This window comes from Hippocampus zosterae, chromosome 1, assembly GCF_025434085.1.
Source record: "Hippocampus zosterae strain Florida chromosome 1, ASM2543408v3, whole genome shotgun sequence".
Taxonomy (NCBI): Eukaryota; Metazoa; Chordata; class Actinopteri; order Syngnathiformes; family Syngnathidae; genus Hippocampus; species Hippocampus zosterae.
The window spans coordinates 15,146,872-15,169,983 of NC_067451.1; the positions used below are offsets into that span (position 1 = coordinate 15,146,872).

A 23,112-nucleotide genomic window follows, 5' to 3' on the forward strand; every position below is an offset into this window, starting at 1 on the left:
TTTTTTGGACAGCATTTTTCTTGGGAAACTTTGAAAAGTTCATACTCTGGATGATTTTCATACACTTACTCCGCAAGCTTGTGAGAGGAATTTTGGTTTACACAAAGAGGAAAAAAACTAAACTCTTAACTAAGTCGTTGTAAATTGTTGTCATGCTTGTGCATTGTTACACATGTAGCTGTTTAAATAACTACAGCCATGTCAGATTGGAAATGAAGAAACCTCTGGGGCCAAGTGTAGTGCATGAAAGTGATAATGTCATCCAGATTTGCAATTCCACTTCCTCACCCTCAGGAACAACTGAATTGTGCAATATGAACCGCAGCAATGGTGTACAGTATACCTCAATTTTTCTTGTATTGATGAAATCCACTTATGTGTGCTTTTGGCCTTATTTTCTGTAGGATCCCGCAGGTATATTTGAGCTGGTGGAGGTGGTAGGCAATGGAACATACGGTCAAGTGTACAAGGTGAGTTCCATGGTATTTAGTTGAGTTGTGTCAATGCTGAGTGAATCAAGAGGTCACGTAAATGCTAATCTACAACAAAACCAACAACTATACAACATTTGTATTTCAATATGCTTTAAAAAAGAATTTCACTGTGACTGACCATAGCATTTACATCCAATAACATTTCACACTCCCTGAGGTGTCTAGGATCATCATGAAACCTTGAATAACAGTGTGGACAATGAGGAGTTCAACATTCTTAACTGAAAAAGAAATCCAGTAAACCAATGTTCATTAACTCGACTTTGGGAGAGGTCAATAAAACTACTTGAATGGAGAGTGGCGATAATCGTATGCATGGTGAGCAGAGGTGGGGTGATGTGGTGGGGTCTTTTCCAATCCGTGCTTTCAAGATAAAGGTGGATTATTTTCATTTTATTTTTTTATGGGAATGAAGAGAGGGCCAGTTAACTAGTGAGTCCAGAGTCGTGGGTGTTAAACGGAACACCAGTGACAAAGCGGATGGCAGCTTGTTACTGTACTGCAGGGGTCCCCAAACTACAAACACATTTGACCCCGCTCTCTAACCCTCCTGTTGTCCTCAGGTCACAATGACCCGTCACTGTGTTAAAAACGCCCCCAAAACCCCCTAAATGATAATTTTTTAATTTGAAATTTTATGACTTTTCCTAGATTGTCCCCAACTGCAGAAAAATCGAAATGTTGTTTTTATTCACATTTCCATGGAAGCTGTACCAAAAAAAAGTACAAAGGTGGTTTTCGGGGCAAAACGACCCATGACGCAAATAGGGTTGAAATCAAGGTCACATATTTACACACCATAGAATGTTTCAGTGTTTTAGTTGTGTCTCAGATCAATTACTAGAACACGTGAACAAGACGGTAGCAGTCATAAACACGACAAGATAGGTGGCGTTCTCGTAGATGGCAGAAATCTTTTTTTGTGGATTTCAAAGGGCTATAAAGAGAGAGAGTTGTTTAGCTATTATTTATTTCCTGTTTTTTCTGTGAAGAACTCAGAGAGGGTTATTTATTCATTCATTCATTCATTCATCTTCCGTACCGCTTGATCCTCACTAGGGTCGCGGCGGGTGCTGGAGCCTATCCCAGCTGTCTCCGGGCAGCAGGCGGGGGACACCCTGAATCGGTTGCCAGCCAATCGCAGGGCACACATGGACAAACAATCATCCACGCTCACACTCACACCTAGGGACAATTCAGAGCGTTCAATCAGCCTGCCATGCATATTTTTGGAATGTGGGAGGAAACCGGAGCACCCGGAGAAAACCCACGCAGGCCCGGGGAGAACATGCAAACTCCACACAGGGAGGCCGGAGCTGGAATCGAACCCGGTACCTCTGCACTGTGAAGCCGATGTGCTAACCACTGGACTACCGGGCCGCCGAGGGTTATTTAGTTATTATTCATTTCATTAATAGTGTTATTATTTGTTTCCTGACTTTTTTTCTGTAAAGAACCTGGAAAGGGTAATTTGGCTATGTGTGGCTTTCTGGGAAACAAAAAAAATTTTAAGCTCCCCTACGATCGTTGATGTTACAAACTGACACAGGCCCCCCATCAGAGAAGGGAAAAGCTATGTGGCCATCACAGGAAAACGTTTGAGGACCCCTGCTGTACTGGATATGATGTTTAAATGATGGATAAGTGTCAAGGTTGATTCTGCTCAGACTGTACAGCAGATAGACATGTACGCAGGCTTAAAGGAGAAGTGGGGATGGTGTCTCGAAGGGTGTGAATGAATCCTGAGATGACCGATAGAAGATGAAAGATTGGTTGATACAAATGGCTTTGACAAAGTATTTGAAGAAGCAATGCACCATCTTCGATTTGTTTGTGACAACAATTCCATTCGATTTGAATTATACTTATTCTGTGCCATTGTAGCAATGTTTGACCATAAAACAAAGCCTGCTCATCTAAGTGTCTCAGTTGACCTTTAAAGACAATCAGAGCTGGTTGTGTGGTGAAGGCATATTTGCGAACACAAGCTGTGATACAATGGTCAATAACACTCCAAATGAGTACCTGTCAATTATGCTGCTTTTTCCAAACAGCAACACACATCACTCTGCTTGGCCTGGCACCAAACCACACCGCCCCCTTTGCTTTTCCATTACAACAGTCGTGGGGCAGAATGGGCTCGGGATCAACTGAACTGCCTGCGCTACTCAATACACACTTGCAACGTGTGAGTTTCTGCTATAATATTTCACGAGGGGCGAATTTCGACCACTGTTTTCGCAGCGATTCAAAATATGAATTGCCGTTGCATTATGTGGAAAGGTGGCAAAGTACCACCCATCAAAGGCATAGAAGATTTCACATATATCCACCAGATGAAAAATCTCTTTCCGGTTTACGCCTGCGAGAACATAGCTGCTCCCCGACCCACATCAACATTGAACTATATCTAATGTCAGGAATAGTGGTCTTCGCATAAGCAATCAGTTCATCTAAATTGCCAAGGAAGTCTTATATTGTGTGTTTAAATGCATGAAACTGACACCCTTAAAGGAGTTCAGAGTTAATAGAGGCATGCCGCAACTAATTTTACACAGAGTGGCGTGTGAGTCTCCACTAACATTAGTCCATGTGGAAAAATAAACACTGCACAGCTTTGAGTCTGAGATTGGCTTTTTTAAACCAAATGATTTGAGTCTCTGGATTTTTTCAGCCTTGAATGACTTAAACCACTGAATGAAACCACATAAAAAAGCCGTGAGACCTCTTGGCTTCAAAACCAAACTGGAGGTAATTTCCAAATTTCTGTTCATTTTAGAAACCATCTCAAGATCCATCAGCTGTCTCGGCAAGGACACACAACAGTTTACACAATATCCACGTCACTTCAAGAAAAACTTATTTTAGCTACTTCCGTTTGCAGGTTAAGAGACATGTGTAAGCTTCTTACAGAAAAATACTCAAAGACCGACAGACACCAGCGTCATTGGCATGCACGGCACATTTTAAAAATTCTGGGTTTGGGTCACTTCCTTTTTGCAGTATCTGTGCACTGATGCATTATGTGGTTTGCGGGCACAGCCAAATTTAGCGCACTGCTGTATGTTGGGAGTGAAAATCACATCACTTTTTCAATTCCATAACCTACATGGCTATAATACACAAATCAATTTAAGTCTAGAATTTTTCAAAATAGAGGCAACAAATATACAGAGATGCCAAGTGTTGCTGTTTGGATGTATTTTGTTCTAGGCAGTTACCATTTGCTCCGCTCGTACCGGGAGGTCGAAAATGTGCCACAGATTACGAAACAACATGTACGGTATCAACTTTGAGTTTGCAAGTGAGTCTGGAAGTAGCGAATCTTGTGATTGGCCGACATAAGATGATGAGCCAACTAGATATAATAATATTTGTTGATGCCATCTGGGGCTGAAAGATTCCATGTTTTTTGACCAAAATTGCGATTCCACACAACGTGATAACTGAATCTGTTGTGTCAACTATCTCACACATAAACGATGGGTCCCCGCTTTCCTGCAAAACTCACCAAACAGAAGCTGCATGCTAGTCATGCATGACAGGTCATGTACACCAGTCTGCTCTGCGCTGCAACTTGCGAAAATGGGGGAATGCTCAGTGCTAAGCTAAATTGTGCAGCACAAAGGCACGTTTACTGTATGTGTGCAAGCTACGAGCTCCTCTGAATAATTACATCTTGCCTCCGCGGCGGTAAACAAGCAACGCTTATACAAGTATTGTCATCACAAAATATGGATGAGGAGTAGCTTCGCATGTAACACAGAGAAAGAAAGAAAGAACTAAGACAATGCTAATCATTAAGCTATATCGTGGGATTTCTCCTAAACAAATGCATCAAATTGAAAATGCAAGCTAGTTTCATTTTCCGGATCGCAAAATACATAGAGAGAGTTTTTGAGTGAAAAATGGGTCGTCCTGGCCGCAGAGGGGTCAAGTGTGAGTATTGTGATCAGGCCATGGAGTCATACTTTTTCAAGTTGTATGTAATTTTCTGCCACATCTGTAAATGTTACTATACGTGTTGAATTTTGCCCCGAAGCTTCAATTAAAACGAACAATGAAAAAAACTGTCGAATAGAAAATCGCAATATCTGACAGAAAATTGCAGTTCACATTTTTCCTGAAATCGTTCAGCCCGAATGTCATCACACCGTCCCCTCTGTACTGTAGTACTTGTCACATTTCTCGGTTGCAGCTGGCTGGCTAGTGATGAGGCTGAATAGCAGCTGCTCATATAAAGCTCACTAATCATCGCCTCTTTCGCGGCAAATAAGTGACACTTATGACAAGTATCGTGAACATGAAAGGAGGACGATTCGTATTCAACAGGAGAATGAAAGCCAGAGCTGAGCCGTAGTCAACGTAGGAATAAATGATTGAGCATGTTGACATATTGCAAATATTTAAATCAGCAATCTTGTTTGTTTGGTTGTACAATAGAGTAACAATTTTTGATTTGGTCTTTTGGGATCTGCACAATACTGTAAATTATTTCAAAGTAACATGATTTTATTTTACCATTTTTTAAAATACATTGTTCTTTAACTGACTTTACAGTGATTATTCTGATGTTTAAGCTCTTAATGAGAACATGGAGACTACATTTTTCATCAGTTACCTTAGAAATGGTCTCATTGAAAATTGGCTCATTTGGTATGAGCAGAGAAATTTTGATTCCGTTTTATTGCATTGCAGTTGATATGAATTGACACTGACAGTGAGAGTTTACAGAACGATTTGGTTGATAAACCCTAATATGCGAGAATGTGATGTGAATTTGAATGACTTTTTACAAAGAACTCGCGTGTGAGTCATAATTATTGCCTTATTTCCTGAATGTGGCAAAAGAACCATGAGAGGCATTTGTGTGTACACTCACAGATTTCTCTTACTCAAGGGTAGAAAAGTACACATTGACACAAATTCATTGATTTCTTCACCAGTAAAAACAGGATGTGAATCATGGCCCCAGGATTCTGTGACTTGAAGAAAAAAATCTTGATACCCTCGCCCTAAGAATAAGATAGCTGAAATACTTGGTTTCCCCTTCCCATCATATGAATGGAAGTTTCTGCTTCTATAAAATGTTAGCACTCTCGTCTCCAGAAGTTAGCATTGTTCCACCTGAGGTGACAGACTGTTGTGGCACGTCCAATTCAGAAGACAATGCTTACGTTGAGAGTCTGCTGGAATTTTCTCACATACTAAATGCGATGACTAGTTGTGTTGTACTGTAGTCACGCTTTATTTGTACCAGATGCCACTGGCTCGGTGTCGTCGTATTTCACTTCATGGCTTCATCTTAGTTCAATGTAACACCACCCAATCAATTACAAAAGCTGTGGGTGTTTCCACACTTATTTTACACAGGTCTGACTTAAAATGTATCATTCATTTGACTTTTTTTTCAATGCCCATGTACAAAAATGCTTTCAAAGCAATGTTTTCATGAGGCAGTGTAATCTAGTTGATAAATTCTACATGATTTGATAACATAACCACAACAGACTATAGTCTTCAGTTTGATTTTAGTGCCAGATTCTGTTTTACGGCATGTGTCCGACCATTTTTAAAATCTCTAAATGTCTTTTTAATTACCATTGAGAAACTGACGAACCTTCCATCACTGCAGACTTATGTCAATGGAAGGTACCACCACTGTCACTGTATTTGACATTGTAATTCAGAGTCACCGTCATATTCTATAATTTCCGCATTGCCCATATGTCCTTAATACTGATTGGCCATATTGTGGTTTTAATACAGCCATGCTGAATTTACATAATGATAATCAACAATGCTTGAAAAATCAAGAGTAGCAATCTTGTGTTTAGAATTTGATGTATTGTAAGAGCGACATGTTGGGAGACTGGACAACACATCTGCCTCACAGTTCAGGGATCATAGGTTTGAACCCTGTTTCGTGGCTTCCTATGTGGAGTTTGCATGTTGTCCCCCCATGCCTGTGTGGGTTATCTCCAGGTAAACACAAACACACACACACACACATTCAGAAAACAAGCACGGAGATGAACTGAACACTAAATTGTCCCTAGGTGTGATTGTGATTGGGAATAGTTGTTCGTCTATCCTAATCGTTTGCTTCTATAAAGCATTATTCTGTCATCAAATATGTACTATTCAATCGCACTATCGACATGCATTACCCATGTGGCTTTCTCATAGTATTTGCCATCATACTATACAGTAATAACATGAGCATTGTCTTGACAAATTAGCCATAACAATAAATTCCAGTCTAGATATTTCTGAGGAGAAACTATTCGGATGATATAATTAGGTATTTTGCATGATTTCAGACACACACACAAAATAAAATGCAATATTGCAAATTTGCAGACTCTACAGGGTGCAACATGTTACGTGTAGTCAACTTCAAAAGTAATTGTGCTCAAGTTCAACTTTATGAAACAAGGAAAGTTTAGAAGCACTATAAAAATCCAACATGTGGTAGACACATTATTTTCGCATGCAAACAAGAAAGGCAAAACACCCACTGTGGTAAGCAAAATAGTCACACTATTACTAACGTGTTTGTCTGGAAGCAAGAAGGGATTTTCATACAACAGTTTGAACAACCAAGCAACATTATCATTGTCATTACTACAAAAACTGTGCCTGATGTAAAAAGCCTGTATGGACCACACACATTTTTGTGGAATGCAGAGCTGCCAACTGTTCCGGATTGACGATATTTAATTATGGGAATCTCTGAAGGCGACCTCATTACGGTTGAAACATGTGGTGTTCCGGATATTTAAAGAAAAAAAAATCATGGGTCACATTGACAACACGCCACTTCTGCCAGTGGCTCCGGTGAGGTAAGTGTTGCTGTGGAAGCTGCGCGGAGGCTAACGGACGAGGCCAAAGTTAGCTGACAAAAGATTAAAAATATGGACATTCAGATTTTTCTGAAAGAGAATTCCAATGGAAAGTAAGAGCTAACCAGAAGATACATTTTGAGAAAAATTAACCAACAGTACAGTTTGCGTTTGTACCATATTCAAACATAAATAAATGTTTATTCAGTTTATAAAGTAGAGCAGATAATTGAAATTTTAGCAAGAATTATTCAAATACCAGCATTCCATTTTTCTTTTCTGTATACTCTTCCAGTCCAACACAAAAACAGTATTTGCAATGCAAAATTCCAAGATGGTGGACCTCTAATCTAACATAATGACAGAGAATTCTTAATTTACTTTATAACTTGAAGTGCATTTTTACATGGCTGTATCTGTTATACAATACAATACATGCTGATTTATATAGCGCTTTCACAACAGCGGCAGCTGTAACAAAGCGCTTAACAAAACAGTTCACATAAAGTTTATAGTTCTTGAGATGCAACATATAGCGGTGGGTATTTTCAAAGACTCAAGAGAGCAAAACAAAAAAAAAAGGTGCCCCATTGATTGTTGTTAAGTTTAACCATAAGATTTCAGGTATGACAACTTGGAGCAAAACTATTGCGGTTTTAAGGTAACATCTGCAATTCTGGCTTAAAGAAAATATATATTATTTTAATATTTTTGAGTAAATAACTTGTTTCCATTGAACCCGCTCTGTAGAAACATAATTATGTAAACGTAAAAAAGAAAACAATTATTTTCAAATTATTTATTTCTTGAATCAAACCTCGTTGATTTTCATACAGGAATGTGTGATATTTGGAAAAGGTGGCTTATTCATTTAATGTTCGTGAAAAGGGGAATCTCTGCATGTGTGCATCTGTTTGTGTTCATCGGTCGCATTATGTTGGCGGCACGGTGGTTGACTGGTTAGCACATCCATCTTGAAGATGGTAAGCTTCCTGCCAAGTTGAGTGGTAGAGGTGCCATTGTCCAGGAAGTGAAGTTTTCAGCTACAATATCAAATTCACTCAAACAAAGTGCATTTGGCATGTCAATATCTCCACAACTCCAACAGATACAGACTAAAATGGCCACAATATTCAAGTTTATTTTTCAATTTCAATGTATACTACAATTTCAATAATACATGGAAAGCTTCATGACTCATTTCTAGAAACAGAAAGGCATTCCAGACCGGTCAGTTATATCTCACATGTAATAATGATGATGATGATGATGATGATAACCATAATAATAATAATAATAACAACATTGGTTTATACAGCATCTTTCAAGGGAACCAAGCACACTCATTAGTTCCTCAGTGACCTTGTTTTTTGGGGTGGGGTTGCACACAAGACATGGACCCATACAATCCCTGCCGTGTATTCAACAGTACTAGTTACGTGGTCCAACAATTGGACAAATCGAATAAAGAGCCTTCTTATAAAAGTCAGTCTTCAGAGAAAAATGAGACTTAGCAGAAATCCTGTAACCAAAGTTTTATTTCTGGCCACATAGGCTGCTTGTTTTCACTTTGATTAGTTGAGAACAGTGTTCCCTGTATGTGCATGCTATTTTGAAAAAAAGAAGACAAAAACGCAATACATGGGATGAGTTGAAGCCAATCGAATACAGTATCACTTTAAGGTAGATTGTGCCTTTTCTTTTTAGTCATTGTCGAGTCATCATTTTCTTTCAACGCATGCTTGCAAATGCACATACACTTGCAGGGCGTTTTCTTGTTTGTGATAGGAACTTCCCTTCCGTGCAAGTCACTTGTCTGTGCTGTGAGAGAAAGACACTCGCTGTGCGCGTGTGTGTCTGAGTGAAAATTATGACCTTACAGACACCAACGGTGCGCCTCTTCGTTGGTTTGAGTTAAACTTGTAGAGAGATTAACTAAGATGTACCCACGGATCAATAACACCCCAAACAAAGTGTGAAATATGCTGCAAAATACGAACATTTGTGTTTCGCATTTCATTTTCTGTCAAGGGTCACTTGCCTCATCATGCTGCTCCCACAGCTGATGCGTTTGATAACATTGTGAAACCTCAGCGACTTTATAAACCAGGCTGGACCCTAATGCAATCCTTAAACTTCAATCCACTTCCTTAAATCACTTTCGTTTCAAAAGCTCAACTTCCTCTCGTTTTGGGGTCAAACCGTAAAAGGGGACTTTGGGCAACATTTTCCAGCTTGCGTTCTGTATCTTTTTGTAAGGGGCACAAAAGAAAAAAAAGAGACGTAAGTGGAGCCATGGGAGCAAGCAAAGCAGGATAAAGGAAGGAAGAGAGAGGTGAGAGGCAGAAAGTCGGAGCACAGGGGAGGAAGGAAGAGCTCGAAGAGCGATGAAAACTAGAGAAGAGAAAAGCAGCGAATCACCCAAGCATGTTGCTGACATGGGTGTTGCAATATGACTTGTTTAAAGTTTATACCGACCTCCAACATTCATAGGCAGTAAGCAACTCTCCCAATATCTTTGCTAAAGGTGACATTTAAGTCGAGACTATTTTATTGAACAGTGTCAATCATTTCCTTTCTCCGATGCCCTATCGAACATTCATCCATCAAAATACATGAAAGATAAATAATTACAATACACTCAAGATGTACGTGTCACAGTCTGATAGATATAACTCATTTTGGGGGGATTGGTGCTATATTATTTAAATCCACAGCATGGATTTCATTACTATGATGACCAGGACCAACGCTTTGGAAGGGCCATTCAGTTTTACAAACTTGCACCAATTGATCAGCCAGCGATTGTGATTGGCCAATTTGCATGGAAAAATACATGATTGGCACACGCCAATCCATGCCTTTCATTGCCGATACAAAAATGACCACTTACAGCTTGTACTAGCCTGCAGCCATTTGGTAAACCAGCCTGTGTGAAATGTGGCACCCTTTTCCTAAACACTGCACAATTGTTCCAGACCAAACCAGTAACTTAATCACCATTTATATTTGTGCATTTTCTGCATGGTCAATCTGAAATAACATCCTCTTTTTGTATTATAAACAGATAGAAATTGGGATAGAAGGTTTTTTTTTTAAAAAAAGGGGTTCAGAAAATGGATAAATATGCTACTTTTTCACATTTCTTTTTATGCTTTGCGGGTGAACTTCAATGAAACAGCAACACTAACCAAGTGGTGCAGACTTGAGTTCGAAACACGTCACAGCTGACCATTGCGTGTGTGTGTGTGTGTGCGCGTGTGCGTGTGCCTGCGTGTGTGTGTGTTGTAAACAGGATGACTCCAATCACCCTCCAGGTTTGTTTGCAATCGAAATGAGGTTGTTACAAGACATGCCTATTACCCAATTGTACATGTACAACATGAAAATGGAGCAACATGAGAATAGAACAGCACTTCCTATTTCCTGCCACACTTATATGACCTACAGATTGTTATTTACGAGACAGACACACAGGCAGAGAGAAGATTACGGCAGATGTACAGTTTCACACAGAGAAAGGAACAGAGGTCAGAAGTGTCTGTCTTTTTGACCATTTGCTGTCTGTGTTATAAATGTCTCTATTACATCTGATTAAAATATACATAAATATATATTATTTTAGGGCGGCCCGGTAGTCCAGTGGTTAGCACGTCGGCTTCACAGTGCAGAGGTACCGGGTTCGATTCCAACTCCGGCCTCCCTGTGTGGAGTTTGCATGTTCTCCCCGGGCCTGCGTGGGTTTTCTCCGGGTGCTCCGGTTTCCTCCCACATTCCAAAAACATGCATGGCAGGCTGATTGAACACTCTAAATTGTCCCTAGGTGTGATTGTGAGCGTGGATGGTTGTTCGTCTCTGTGTGCCCTGCGATTGGCTGGCAACTGATCCAGGGTGTCCCCCGCCTACTGCCCGAAGACGGCTGGGATAGGCTCCAGCACCCCCCGCGACCCTAGTGAGGATCAAGCGGTTCAGAAAATGGATGGATGGATGGATATATTATTTTAACCTTTACACTGGCACAATATTTATAGAGCACTCTGACACTATGTGTTTGTGTCTGCCATGGACAGCATTTGTATTTCGCCATATTTAAATGTGTTTCTGTTTGATTCATTGAGCTGTTCCGACAAATGTGGAGCTTAAGTCTATGTGAGATGTATTGGACACTGTCAGAAAGTACTTGCGCTTATTAATTCTGTGTGTGTGTGTGTGTGTGTGTGTGTGTGTGTGTGTGTGTGTGTGTGTGTGTGTGTGTGTGTGTGTGTCAGTTATGCATGCTGTTAATCAGTCGGACATTTCACATTTATAACTTGTGGTGGCAGCACAGTTAACAGACGCCATCGTGACAGGAAAGGCAGGAAGGCCATTTCCTTATTTATCACAGTTGTGCTCATATGTCAAAATTCTGTGCAATTATAGGAATAATGTCAAGGGGAGAATGAATAAGGGTTAGTGGGCTTGACAATGCCTCACACAGTTTTATAAATATACATGGTGTTCCATGAGCTGTTGTGTGTGTCTCTTTCACAGCTCCTGGTTCAGCACAGTTAATTACCATTGAGCCTGTGTTGCACTATACTCTGCTATATTTCATATACATACAGTTGTTATATATAATAAACTTTTTAGAAGGTCTTTGTGCACTTTACAGTTGGGTCATATGAATAATTACTGATTAATTCCTGCCTTTGTTTTGATACTGAGGGGGAAACAACAAACAGGCATTTGTAGCCCTGATATACAGGATGTTGTTCATAATAATATTGTTAAAAAAAATTTTGGCACCGTTTTGGCACTCTGTCGAGACGAAGCTCATATTTTCATATTATGCTTTTGTTTGATAAAATAAAGTCAGCAATCCTTCCCATCTTTTGCACATTCGATTAGGTTTGATACAGTTCCTGTTCACGGTAAAATTTCCAAGCATGTCTAAATGTATCGCAAATGAATAAATGTGTCAACAGGAAGAACATTTCCTACAGGGACTTGAGTTGAAGTGGTGAGTGAATGAAACAGCATAAGTAAACACCAACAGTTTATGTTGGAATACGAGTATTTGTGTGGGAGTCGATTTTTTGGGCTCTCATTTCCTCTCCATCACACGTCCCCGAACTGTTGTGCTTCGGCAACAACAGACTGCAGAAACCTATCATTGACAAATTATTGCAATCGATCATTGACATCAACGAATACACATTGTATGACTTAAGTATTCTCCTGCTAATATTGCTCTTCATGTTTCGTAACAGGGTCGCCATGTTAAAACAGGTCAAATGGCAGCTATCAAAGTCATGGAAGTCACAGAGGTAAAGTCCCATTTCATCTTTACAGTATTCCATATATATATATATATATACACACACACACACACACACACACAGACGACTCACAAAGTGTTAGGGGCGTTTGGCTTTCAGGGGAAATTTATGGAACATATAAAAAGTTTACAGTGATATATCATGAAAGTAGGACATTTTAGTAGAAGGATGCACTGGTAATTTCCTCATCTTTGAATTGTTTGTTAACAACAATGGTGGGTATACCCCAACAAAGAATTTAAACGTCCTAATAACTCTGTTATGAGGTGAAACAACAGGCCAGGTGAAAAAAAGAATAAAAAGTCACTTCAGACAGGATCCAGGAAGGAGATTTTCCCGTTTTCTTTATTGCAAGTTGCAAACAGCTAACCAGGTTCAGCAGAACACGTGCACCAATGCTCTCCAAGTTGTCCGGCCCGCAGGAACTTCCTCATTCCTCTTTTAAAGGGAGTTCACTTGAGCTTCAGGCCAATCAGGTCCGAGCTGCAATTGGCCCTTCCGAAGTGGTTGTAATTACCTGTCTCTGAAACAATTAGTCTCCAAGACACATTAAGCATCACACACTGATGTCACATTTTTGGATGGAGACTGTATCTATCCAAAATCCACAAAAAAATAATAATCTGTGTATCTGGGCATCAAGTATCTGAACTGTAGTTAGACAATCCAGTTTAATTTGGATTACAGTAGAGATAACACTTATGTTGTAGCAGTTCCAGATGGAAATGCTCTGATATTGTGTCCTCTATTTTGTGGTCCTACAGCTGCATATTGAGACAAACAGGTGAGGAAAGACTAATTTGAGTGTTGTTGACAAGTAGGTCAAACATGTTAGTCATGCATGTATAGCTGAATTTGTACCAAAACCTCAACATTTTTGTCAACATTTTATTTACTGTTGAAATTATAAGATTAATTGAAAGGCTGGGGATTAAGGGATGGGGAGCTCCTTGGTCATCAGAGGTATTGGTAGTTAAGTAGGCCTGACTGCCAGTTTCGTCTGGACTAAGTAGTACTTAAGATACCATTGGCCAGTGTGACCACATTCGACATGTCAGATCTTTTGAATGCATGACAGTCTCATTTATTTTTCTGAAATCAGGATCACTTTGGAGACATGAACTGAATTTTGTGATCAATTTAGGAATCTGAGTAAATCCCTGAAAAACTCAATCAGAATTTAAATTAGAATTATTGGCGCTACCAAACTCTGAAATAAACCACATTGAGCAAGACTGGCCATAGCTCACATTACGTCAAACCTCAATATTTTTGCTGATGTTGTTTCATGTGAAAGCACGCCCATCTCTACGTCCAAAAAGCATGACTGTACTCATGAGCATGGCTCTGTCTCAACACACACACACACACACACACACATGCACACGCATGCACACACACACACACACACACACACACACACACACACACACACACACGCACACTGGGCAGACACAAGCAGGAGGTGCTGTGTTTGAGATAGGGGTGAAAGTTCAACTTCTACCATGTCATTCCCGCCCCTCTGTTCATGAGGCAATTGAAAGGAGGTCAGCGACTGATCCAAGCGCCCAGTTGTTTCCTGCTTTGCGGTGAACATCCCTATCCAACCTCCTTTCCCTACCCACTCCTCTTTCTTCCACAGTCATCTTCGATTTAGGACTTTTTTTGTCATTCTTTAGATTTAGTGAATAAAAATAAATACTGATAAATAATGCTGTTCAACCTTTGTCAACAACAGACTAACTTTGACTGTGAGTTGTTGGGTCACTGTCCAAGAATTCATACAGAATTTCAGTCATTTACATTTATTTGGAACAGCCTGCTGTCGATAACATTTCCAAACATATTTTAAAGCACAGCATTGTCTTAAATGTGGAGGGTGAAGTCAACTTTGCTCAGCATCTTTTGAGTAATATTCATTCATTCATTCATCTTCCGAGCCGCTTGATCCTTTTGAGTAATACTTATGACGAAAAATATTTTAAACATACTGTACTTTTGTGTGTGTGGTTTTTTTAACCCAACTCACCAAGGTTCATAGACCCGTAGCAATGTTCTTCACAATGAAAATGCTTTTGTGGCGAGTGACGTCATTTGAAGAATGCTGAGTCGCCAGTCAGCCATTGTAAAGCATTGTCGATTGTCCTGTTAACTGCTCTTTGCCATTGTTATCGAGTTCTTCGGGAAAATGCCTTGGCACTGCGTGGTGATGCACTGTTCACATCTAGGCAAACTGTTGTTTGAGTGGCCCAAGGAAAAGAATATGGCAAAGTAAATAGACCAGAAAATTGCAACGATATATCTTCATTCTCGCAAAGGGAATGCATCTCACGCCGGTGTCGACAAGCGTTTTTTCTTACAAGCACTTTGAAAACCTCTGTTTTCTCAAACGTTTTGCTTGTGACTAAGGATTTGCAAAAAGGTCGGTGTGAGAATCAATCTCTGTCTGTTGTTTATGAAAACATTAGATTCAAAATATTATACGTGTAAATGGAAGGAATCCTGTGTAATGGTTTGCACTTAACGGTGTTGCAGAAGCCCTGCCGATATTTTGGGCGGAGTGGCCTACAACACAACACAATGACCTTAGCAATGACAATGTAGTACACCAGGCCACTATGAAGTGTGCTCTCTGTGCTAGCGAGAATACATGGACCACCCATCCCATCATGCACAATTTACAGCACAGCATCATATTTCAAACAATAATGCCAGGCTAATAACCACAGCCTATATATATACCATTCTTCCAATCTCAATGGGTTTCGTCTCCACTCCACGTCTGGCTGTTTGGGGCATTTTATGCATCCTGGGCATCTGGGTTGAACATGTATGATCCAACACACATTTGGCCAACAAACTCCTCTCCTTCTAACTCTGCAAACACCTGGATCCCCTCAGATGCTTGTCAGGATCTCACGTCGGTAAAAATTTTTTTAAAAGAGTTTGTTGCATTCACATTACAAATGTGTTTTTTCATGCTATATTTAATGTACCATATTTTCCGCACTAAAAGGTGCACTGGATTATGAGGCGCACCTTCAATGAATGGCTATTTTTTAATATTTTTTCATACATTGGACGCATCGCATTACAAGGTACAATGCCTCCATTAGATGGTGCTACACTCCTTCCATTCAACTCGAGAGGCGTCCGTTCAATTCGAGAGGCGTTCATGGCCGCCTCTGAAAAACGTAAATTAACTATTACTGTTCTTAAATGAAATTATGAAAATTAAAAGTAATGCATCAAAACTGAAAATCAATCGAGGAAATCACAAAATAAATTCTATATCCCCCCGCTACAGTATTTATTTTGTGATTTACTTTCGTGATTTTCTTCATAGTTTCATTGAGGTAATCATTATTACTGATCTATCCCTAATTACTCAATTTAATCTTAATTCCCTGGTTTATCATGTTATGCTCGGGGGAGGGTGTGTCAATATAATTCCTCAAATATTTGGACTTCAAACACAAAAGGATGTTACACACCAGTATAATATCATTTTGCATCTTAACATTTGTAAAGAAAATGCAAAGATCCTAATTTGTCTCTTTTTTTCTCCAGGAGGAAGAAGAGGAAATAAAACTGGAGATCAACATGTTAAGGAGTTATTCCCACCACAGAAACATTGCAACATATTATGGAGCTTTTGTTAAGAAAGGTCTTGCTGGACAGGACCACCAGCTCTGGGTTTGTTCCTTTACTGTACAATGGTGTAGAGATGTCTCTAAATAAAAGCCTCAGTTTTACACACATGAATATAATCCCCCTACCCCCCTCCACAACCTCTGATGACATCTGTCCCTCTAGTTGGTGATGGAGTACTGTGGAGCTGGCTCTGTGACAGACTTGGTCAAAAAAACAAAGGGTAACTATCTAAAAGAGGACTGGATTGCCTACATCTGCCGAGAGGTTCTCAGGGTAAAGTAACACAAATACACAAAATCTACAAAAATAAGTGTTATCGGCATCCACATCTTTTGAGATTTGTTATGCTTCTGTTTTTCATACCCTGTACATTGAGACTGCTTCATGAGATCAATATCAGTAACCCTAAACAGTGGTGAAAAGGTGGATGAATGGGTGAACTGGTACAACTACCGGTAGTTATGTGTCAGTATTATGTGCGATAAATATGAAGTGATCAAATGGGTTGAAAGTCATAACTGCCCTCCCAGGGAAACTGTAATTACAATGTGGCCTGCGACAAAAACGAATGTGACATCCCTGCTGTAAGGGATTTATTGATACCATTTTCTGTGTTGTGATTTTCATCATAAGGGAGCACAAGGTCCTGAGAACCACCTTTTCAATAAACTCGAAGGGTTCTGAACAGTTATATGCCTGACAGACACTGTGGCTGGGAATGTTGCCAGTATTTTTTTTTCTGCTGTCGACAGCCATGCTGTCTTCTTATTGTTTCAACATCATAACACGCATAAGCTTACCAGAGACTCAGCATCGCACGGTGAAGTCATTGTCAGAATTAGGACTTGCTTCCTCTGTTTATTTAACTCCCTTTGAAGAAGTGAGAGTACACACGCGCACACACACATGCGCATTTACACTCACATACACTTGAACATTGTGCCACTCATTGGCATCCTGTTCTACTCGGCTCCACCACTTAAACTAATAGTCTCTGGTATTTTTTCCTGAAGGGGAAAAGCATCTCAACAAGCTTGAAATACTGTTACCCTATTCAGTGACTGTTTATGACCTCGTTTGTCATCTGACTGTGTGCATGTGTGTTTTTTTGTGCATGTTTGTCCTCCAGGGTCTTTCCCATCTCCATTCTCATCATGTGATTCACAGGGATATTAAGGGACAGAATGTTTTGCTTACAGAGAATGCCGAAGTAAAACTTGGTATGACACATGGACACATGCACAGTGGCATGTTGAGCACATGCAGATTGCTGCAGGCACAACAATCCACTGCCTTCCATTTGTTCAGTGATCGCATAGCATTTTATAGTGTGTTATGTTATGTGCGTTTTAGTGGATTTTGGGGTTTCCGCACAGTTGGACAAGACTATTGGTCGAAGAAACACCTTCATCGGTACTCCATATTGGATGGCTCCAGAGGTCATTGCCTGTGATGAAAATCCAGAAGCGACATATGATTACAGGGTATAAAAAACATGTTTCTGAATAAGTGACACAGAGCAGCTGATATATCTGTACAAAAAACAAACAAACAAAAAAAGAGAATCCGGACATTTCTAATCACCTCTATTTTTATATTCTGTACGTGCAGATTATTGTGGCATGGTAAGCAGGTGGTTAGCACATCTGCCTTAGAATACTGAGGTCTGGAGTTCAAATCTAAATTCTCCAAATACTCTGGCTCCCTCTCACATTTCCAATACATGCTTCTTCGGTTAATTGAACACTCAAAATTACCTTTAGCTGAGTGGGAATAGTTGTCTCTCTCAATATACAGTATGTGCCCTGCGATTGGCTGGCAACCTGTCCACTGTGTACCCCATCTCTTACCTCAAGGCAGTTGGGAGTAAGCTCCAGCTCACCTACGAACCAAGTGAGGATAAGTGTGATAAAAAACGGATGGATGGATGGATTTTATTATTCATGTCCGAACGATATGGATTTTTTTTAGGCCAGTGACAATTCTAATAATTCAGATTCTTTGTTTGATTGTTTTAGTTTTTGTTGTCCTTCAGCACTGTATTTGTTTAATTTTACAACAGATAAAGTGCAAAAATGCAAAAAAGCATGGACTGATGAATTTAGTTTTAGATTTAGACCTTAAATATATGTGGTTCACATAGTAACATTATGACTGAAGTTACTGGCAAAACATAATTTATGCATGATGCTATTTCACATTTCTACTTCTCCCAATAATTTCTAAAAATAAAAGACAAAATGTTTGCAGCCATTAAAACTGTTGGCTAACATCTGGTGACCATCATTGGCCATGTGTAAACAACTCGGAAGCATTCACCGCTCATTGAGGTACCACCTCAAGTCCACGAATCCACCATACCTGGTCTGACCAATGCGGTCCATGCTACACATTCTCCTCTCGAAATATTTTCACGTTCAACTTTTCACTGAGTTGAGAAAACTAGAGAGCAGATGTGGCGTCCATACTGGATGTGGCAAGTTCTGTTCAAAGGCACGAGCCACTCAGGGCCAAACAGGAAATGACCTTTGCTTTCATTCTAACTCTGTTTAAAGGTTATTCTCTGGGGGTGGTGGAATTCTGCGTCCTATGGTACCTGATAAGTGTGTATTGCACAAGGACCTACTGCGCATGTTACACCAGAGTTTATCTGTTGACAAGCTGCCACTGTTTACAAGTCTGTTCACATCGAGTAGTCTAATGTAGTGAGTTCATCCTGACATTTTGTGTGTGCACCTGACTTAAACTTTTTTTCCCCTTTCTTTCTTGTCAGAGTGACCTTTGGTCTTTAGGCATCACTGCTTTAGAGATGGCAGAAGGAGCCCCTCGTAAGACATTTCCTGCATTATTACTTCTTATAAACTGTACGTTCCCTCTCAGGATTTATCGTTGACTGATATTTTGTTCCTCTGTCCCGCCCTGAACCCATGTGTGTGTAGCTCTCTGTGACATGCATCCCATGAGAGCTCTGTTTCTGATTCCGCGCAACCCTCCACCCAGACTTAAGTCCAAAAAATGGTGAGCTTGCACATGCAAACATGCATCCACACACATGCACAAAAGCTACTTTGCTCCTTTGGTGGAAAAAAAGGCAATAAAAGCAGTCTGTTGAAAGTTTCACACACCAGACCTAAAACAAAAGGCAGGACAAACATCCATTCATTTTCTATACAGCTTGTCATTATGAGGGTTGCTGATTAAGATATAGGAATATTCAGATAAATGTGATTTATAATTAATTAAATTGGCAACATGCAGGTTATGCTAAAAATATCTATTTAATTGTCTCTTCAAAAACATTGTCTCATGATTTCATAAAAATACCGATCAGCCATTTTAATTAGTGCAATTCACATTTTTGGCAGATTAGACTCGTAAGCACTTGTAAACTCGTAAATTAAAAAAGCACAAGTTCCATCTCCATCACAATAATCATAAAGGACTAATTATCAATGTAAGTTTTCAGTCTGCTTCCTCCCACTCTTACGTCATCCCCTTCAGTCCTTTGCATAATGAATATACCCCTCAGACTGAAATGGTGGTAGAACCGTGCTGTCTGTCGTTGACTATTAATGTCATAAGAAACCCAAGTTCATAGGATAGCCTTCAATAGCTCTAACATTCGAAAGGATGCAGTTCTCTCCCTGCCCGACTACTCTGCAGTTTCAGGCATATAATGTGTTTTCTAGGATCTTCCTCTGAAAAAATATAGGTAAGGCATCTATCAAATATTTTTGGCTATAATTTACATATTGGAAACATTGAGCAAAAGGCAGACTGTCAACTGAACATTTTAAAAGGGTTTTTCTTAGTAGCTGTTCCAATTAATCACGGGTGAGTTTGAATTTCAAAATACAGTTACTGCAATTTAAGTATGAAGTGTTTCTTTATTGCTGTATTTTATTTTTTGCTGTGTGTTTTTATTCTGCTGTTATGTGCCATTCACAATAATCTTGGAAATAATAATTATTAATTATTATTATTAATTATTTAATCTTGGAAATAATTGTTGTAAAGGAATAAGTTTAAATTATAACTGTATTTTAAGTTCAGGTAAGCTTACATTTCCAACAAAAACAAAAAAGAAAGTTGCTTCAATGCCCTCCAAGACTATTGCGAGTTTGAGCAAGAAGTCCTCCAGAAAGAACAAGTACCAATTTTTTTGTCACATTCTTCATCCATTTTTCCCATCATGTCTTGCTTCTTTTCATCTTTTCACAGGTCAAAGCGCTTTCTGTCGTTCATTGATAGCTGCCTAGTTAAGAACCATCTGCACCGGCCCACAACGGACATACTGCTGAGGCATGCCTTCATCCGAGATTTGACTAATGAGAGACAAGTTCGCATTATGCTCAAAGATCACCTCGACAGAACCAGAAAGAAAAAGGAGAAAGGTAATTGGATGTTGTTTGCCCACGGATCCTGTGGATGAACAACATTCATAATTTCTTGTACTAACAATAAAGGCGTTATACAGAGCATTTTCAAAATATTCATGTTCTCTTTAGTTTTGGAAAATTACAGCCTTGTTTCAAAATGGAAAAATTGTGTCTTTTCACCCACACCCTCCATAAAAAAGATAGATAGATAGATAGATAGATAGATAGATAGATAGATAGATAGATAGATATATCCACATTTGCATATTTGTTTGCCATTTAACCACTGAATACCAAATCAATTCAAATGGGTTATTAATTTTACTTTTGCCAAAAAACACATAATTGTCCCAAAAATGAAAAATCCCATTTCATCATAATGGTAAATTGAGTGCCCTTTATCAACACCATATGATGTCCAAAGCTCTTTGACGTGCTTCATATTCACTTTTTTGAATACATATCAGAGTGTTACCTGTTAGGGTTCAAGGATCCGGGATGAGAACCCAAGTGCAGATACTGGAGAAGCGCTGCTTTGCATGCAAGTCATTTATTGAATGTTCAAAAGGTTATAGTGGGGGGTGGGCGTTGATTTCAGGGAGGTCAGCAAACGTCCTCAGATGTTCGGCTCTGGCAGGCAGTTCGGAAATGAAGCAAACTTGGCAGGTGGAGGTGCGGGAAATTGAGGCGGAGAGCAAACGCATGGAACAGAATGGAATTTTGGACAAAAGGCCAAAACCTGTCAGTTAAATAACAACCTAAAAAAAACTGTCTGATAGAATTGAACTTGTTTGCTTCCTCTCCAAGTAAGTGACAGAATGAACTTTATTCAGTTCTGCTCCTAGTAATTGTGGTAATGAAAGCCACACTTAGCATTGCCAGAACAGAAGAGAGGCAGTTAGAACAGTGGCTCATTTTCATGAGACCACATCTGTCCTTCAAACAGTAATTTTAGCTGAGGTCAAAACAAACGGTGGACAGTGTGCTGTAATTCTTGGAACTATAACTACCCGATGGATGGATGGATGGACGGATGGATGGATCATTGTGACTGCTTCAGAGTAGATTAGGTTTAGGGGACAGCATTTTGTTTTATTGTCGAATATACACTGCCGCTAACTTATGTTTTGTTTTAAAAATGAAACACAAGAAAAGCAAGATGATGTAATATGTTGATACAAATATAGACGACAGTTTTTTGGGGGGTTATTTTTGGCTTTCATGAGGATACTTTTGCCTTTTTGTGAGCACAACAATAATGCGTCAGTTTTCTATAGCACTTTTTTGGAAACTCAAAGATGCTTCATAGGTGATATATTATTCATGTACGCACATATTCACGCTCTGGTGGTGGTAAACTACAATCTGTAGCCACAGCTGCCCTTGGGCAGGATGACGAAAGTGAGGCTGCCAGTGTGTGCCGAGGGCCCCTCTGACCACCACCAAGCATTCACACCCAGCAGTACACCAGTATGAGTGACACCGCAGGCGAGGTGGCGGGGTTTCTTGCCCAAGGACATGACGACACATGACTCGGGCCAAACGGGATTCAAACAGCCAACCTATCCGTTACTGAACGACCCATTCTACCTCCTGAGCCACAGCCAACCCGCAACACATGGAGTGGGCAAAAGATAATAAATACATTTACAGATCTACTTCATGTTTTTTTTTTTTTTTACATTAAGACTTGATATTTTAAGGTAGAATACCCTTATCTTGGCCATCAGATGAATGCATTGTTATCTGGAAACTCTTGAGACAAAAGAGAAAGAAAGTGAAAGGAGAGAAAGAAAGTGAGATTAAACAGAGGGTTTAAGTGAGAGAGTTGCTGCGTGGGCAAGGAAGTAGAGCAGAGGAAAACCATGTGTTTCTAATCTTCTGTTAGCCTTTAAAAATGCACTCATGACAGGTAAAATATGTGTGTGCGTAAATTAACGACTAGTCATAGTGTGTGGGACAGGGGTCGGGGGCACAGCTTTAGTTGATTAAACAACATCAATGAAATTGTGCAGTACAGTTGTGCGGATTTATGCCAACAAAAGGATCTTAGCTTTTAACCCTTCATAATAGTCTTTGGTGTCACCAAAACTTGGCATTAAGCCATGTACATGTAGTGTCTCAGCAAGTGGATCAGATCTCGGTGGCTTGAGCCAAATGACATCACCAGCAAAGAGCACAGCAGAGAAATTTCTATGTTCATCATTGGAATGGGTCTTTACTTTCTGCAAACACCTGTATTCGGCAACCCTTCCATGGTAACATAAGGTGTGCCAATTAAATGTTCACATTACATAGATGCTTCCGGACCATATGTGAAGCAAATGTTGTTTGACGCTGCCGTGGCTCGTCTTCCTGCATATGCATATACAATATGCTTCCTTGAGGCACAGAGGAAGATTTGCATGAGCATATCACTGGG

The 23,112-nt window shown here is 39.8% G+C and overlaps 1 protein-coding gene across 2 annotated transcripts in view; it reads left to right on the forward strand.

Annotated features, from left to right (window-relative positions):
• Window positions 1-23,112, forward strand: part of si:zfos-2326c3.2 (mitogen-activated protein kinase kinase kinase kinase 4) — a 48,122-nt gene that overhangs the window by 791 nt on the left and 24,219 nt on the right. For both annotated transcript variants that reach the window (XM_052071385.1, XM_052071393.1), the window contains exons 2-10: window positions 405-470; window positions 12,589-12,645; window positions 16,228-16,353; window positions 16,474-16,584; window positions 17,441-17,531; window positions 17,665-17,795; window positions 19,085-19,139; window positions 19,251-19,329; window positions 20,533-20,705. In XM_052071385.1, the coding sequence (XP_051927345.1) occupies window positions 405-470; window positions 12,589-12,645; window positions 16,228-16,353; window positions 16,474-16,584; window positions 17,441-17,531; window positions 17,665-17,795; window positions 19,085-19,139; window positions 19,251-19,329; window positions 20,533-20,705 (889 nt within the window). The remainder of the gene's footprint in view (window positions 1-404; window positions 471-12,588; window positions 12,646-16,227; window positions 16,354-16,473; window positions 16,585-17,440; window positions 17,532-17,664; window positions 17,796-19,084; window positions 19,140-19,250; window positions 19,330-20,532; window positions 20,706-23,112) is intronic.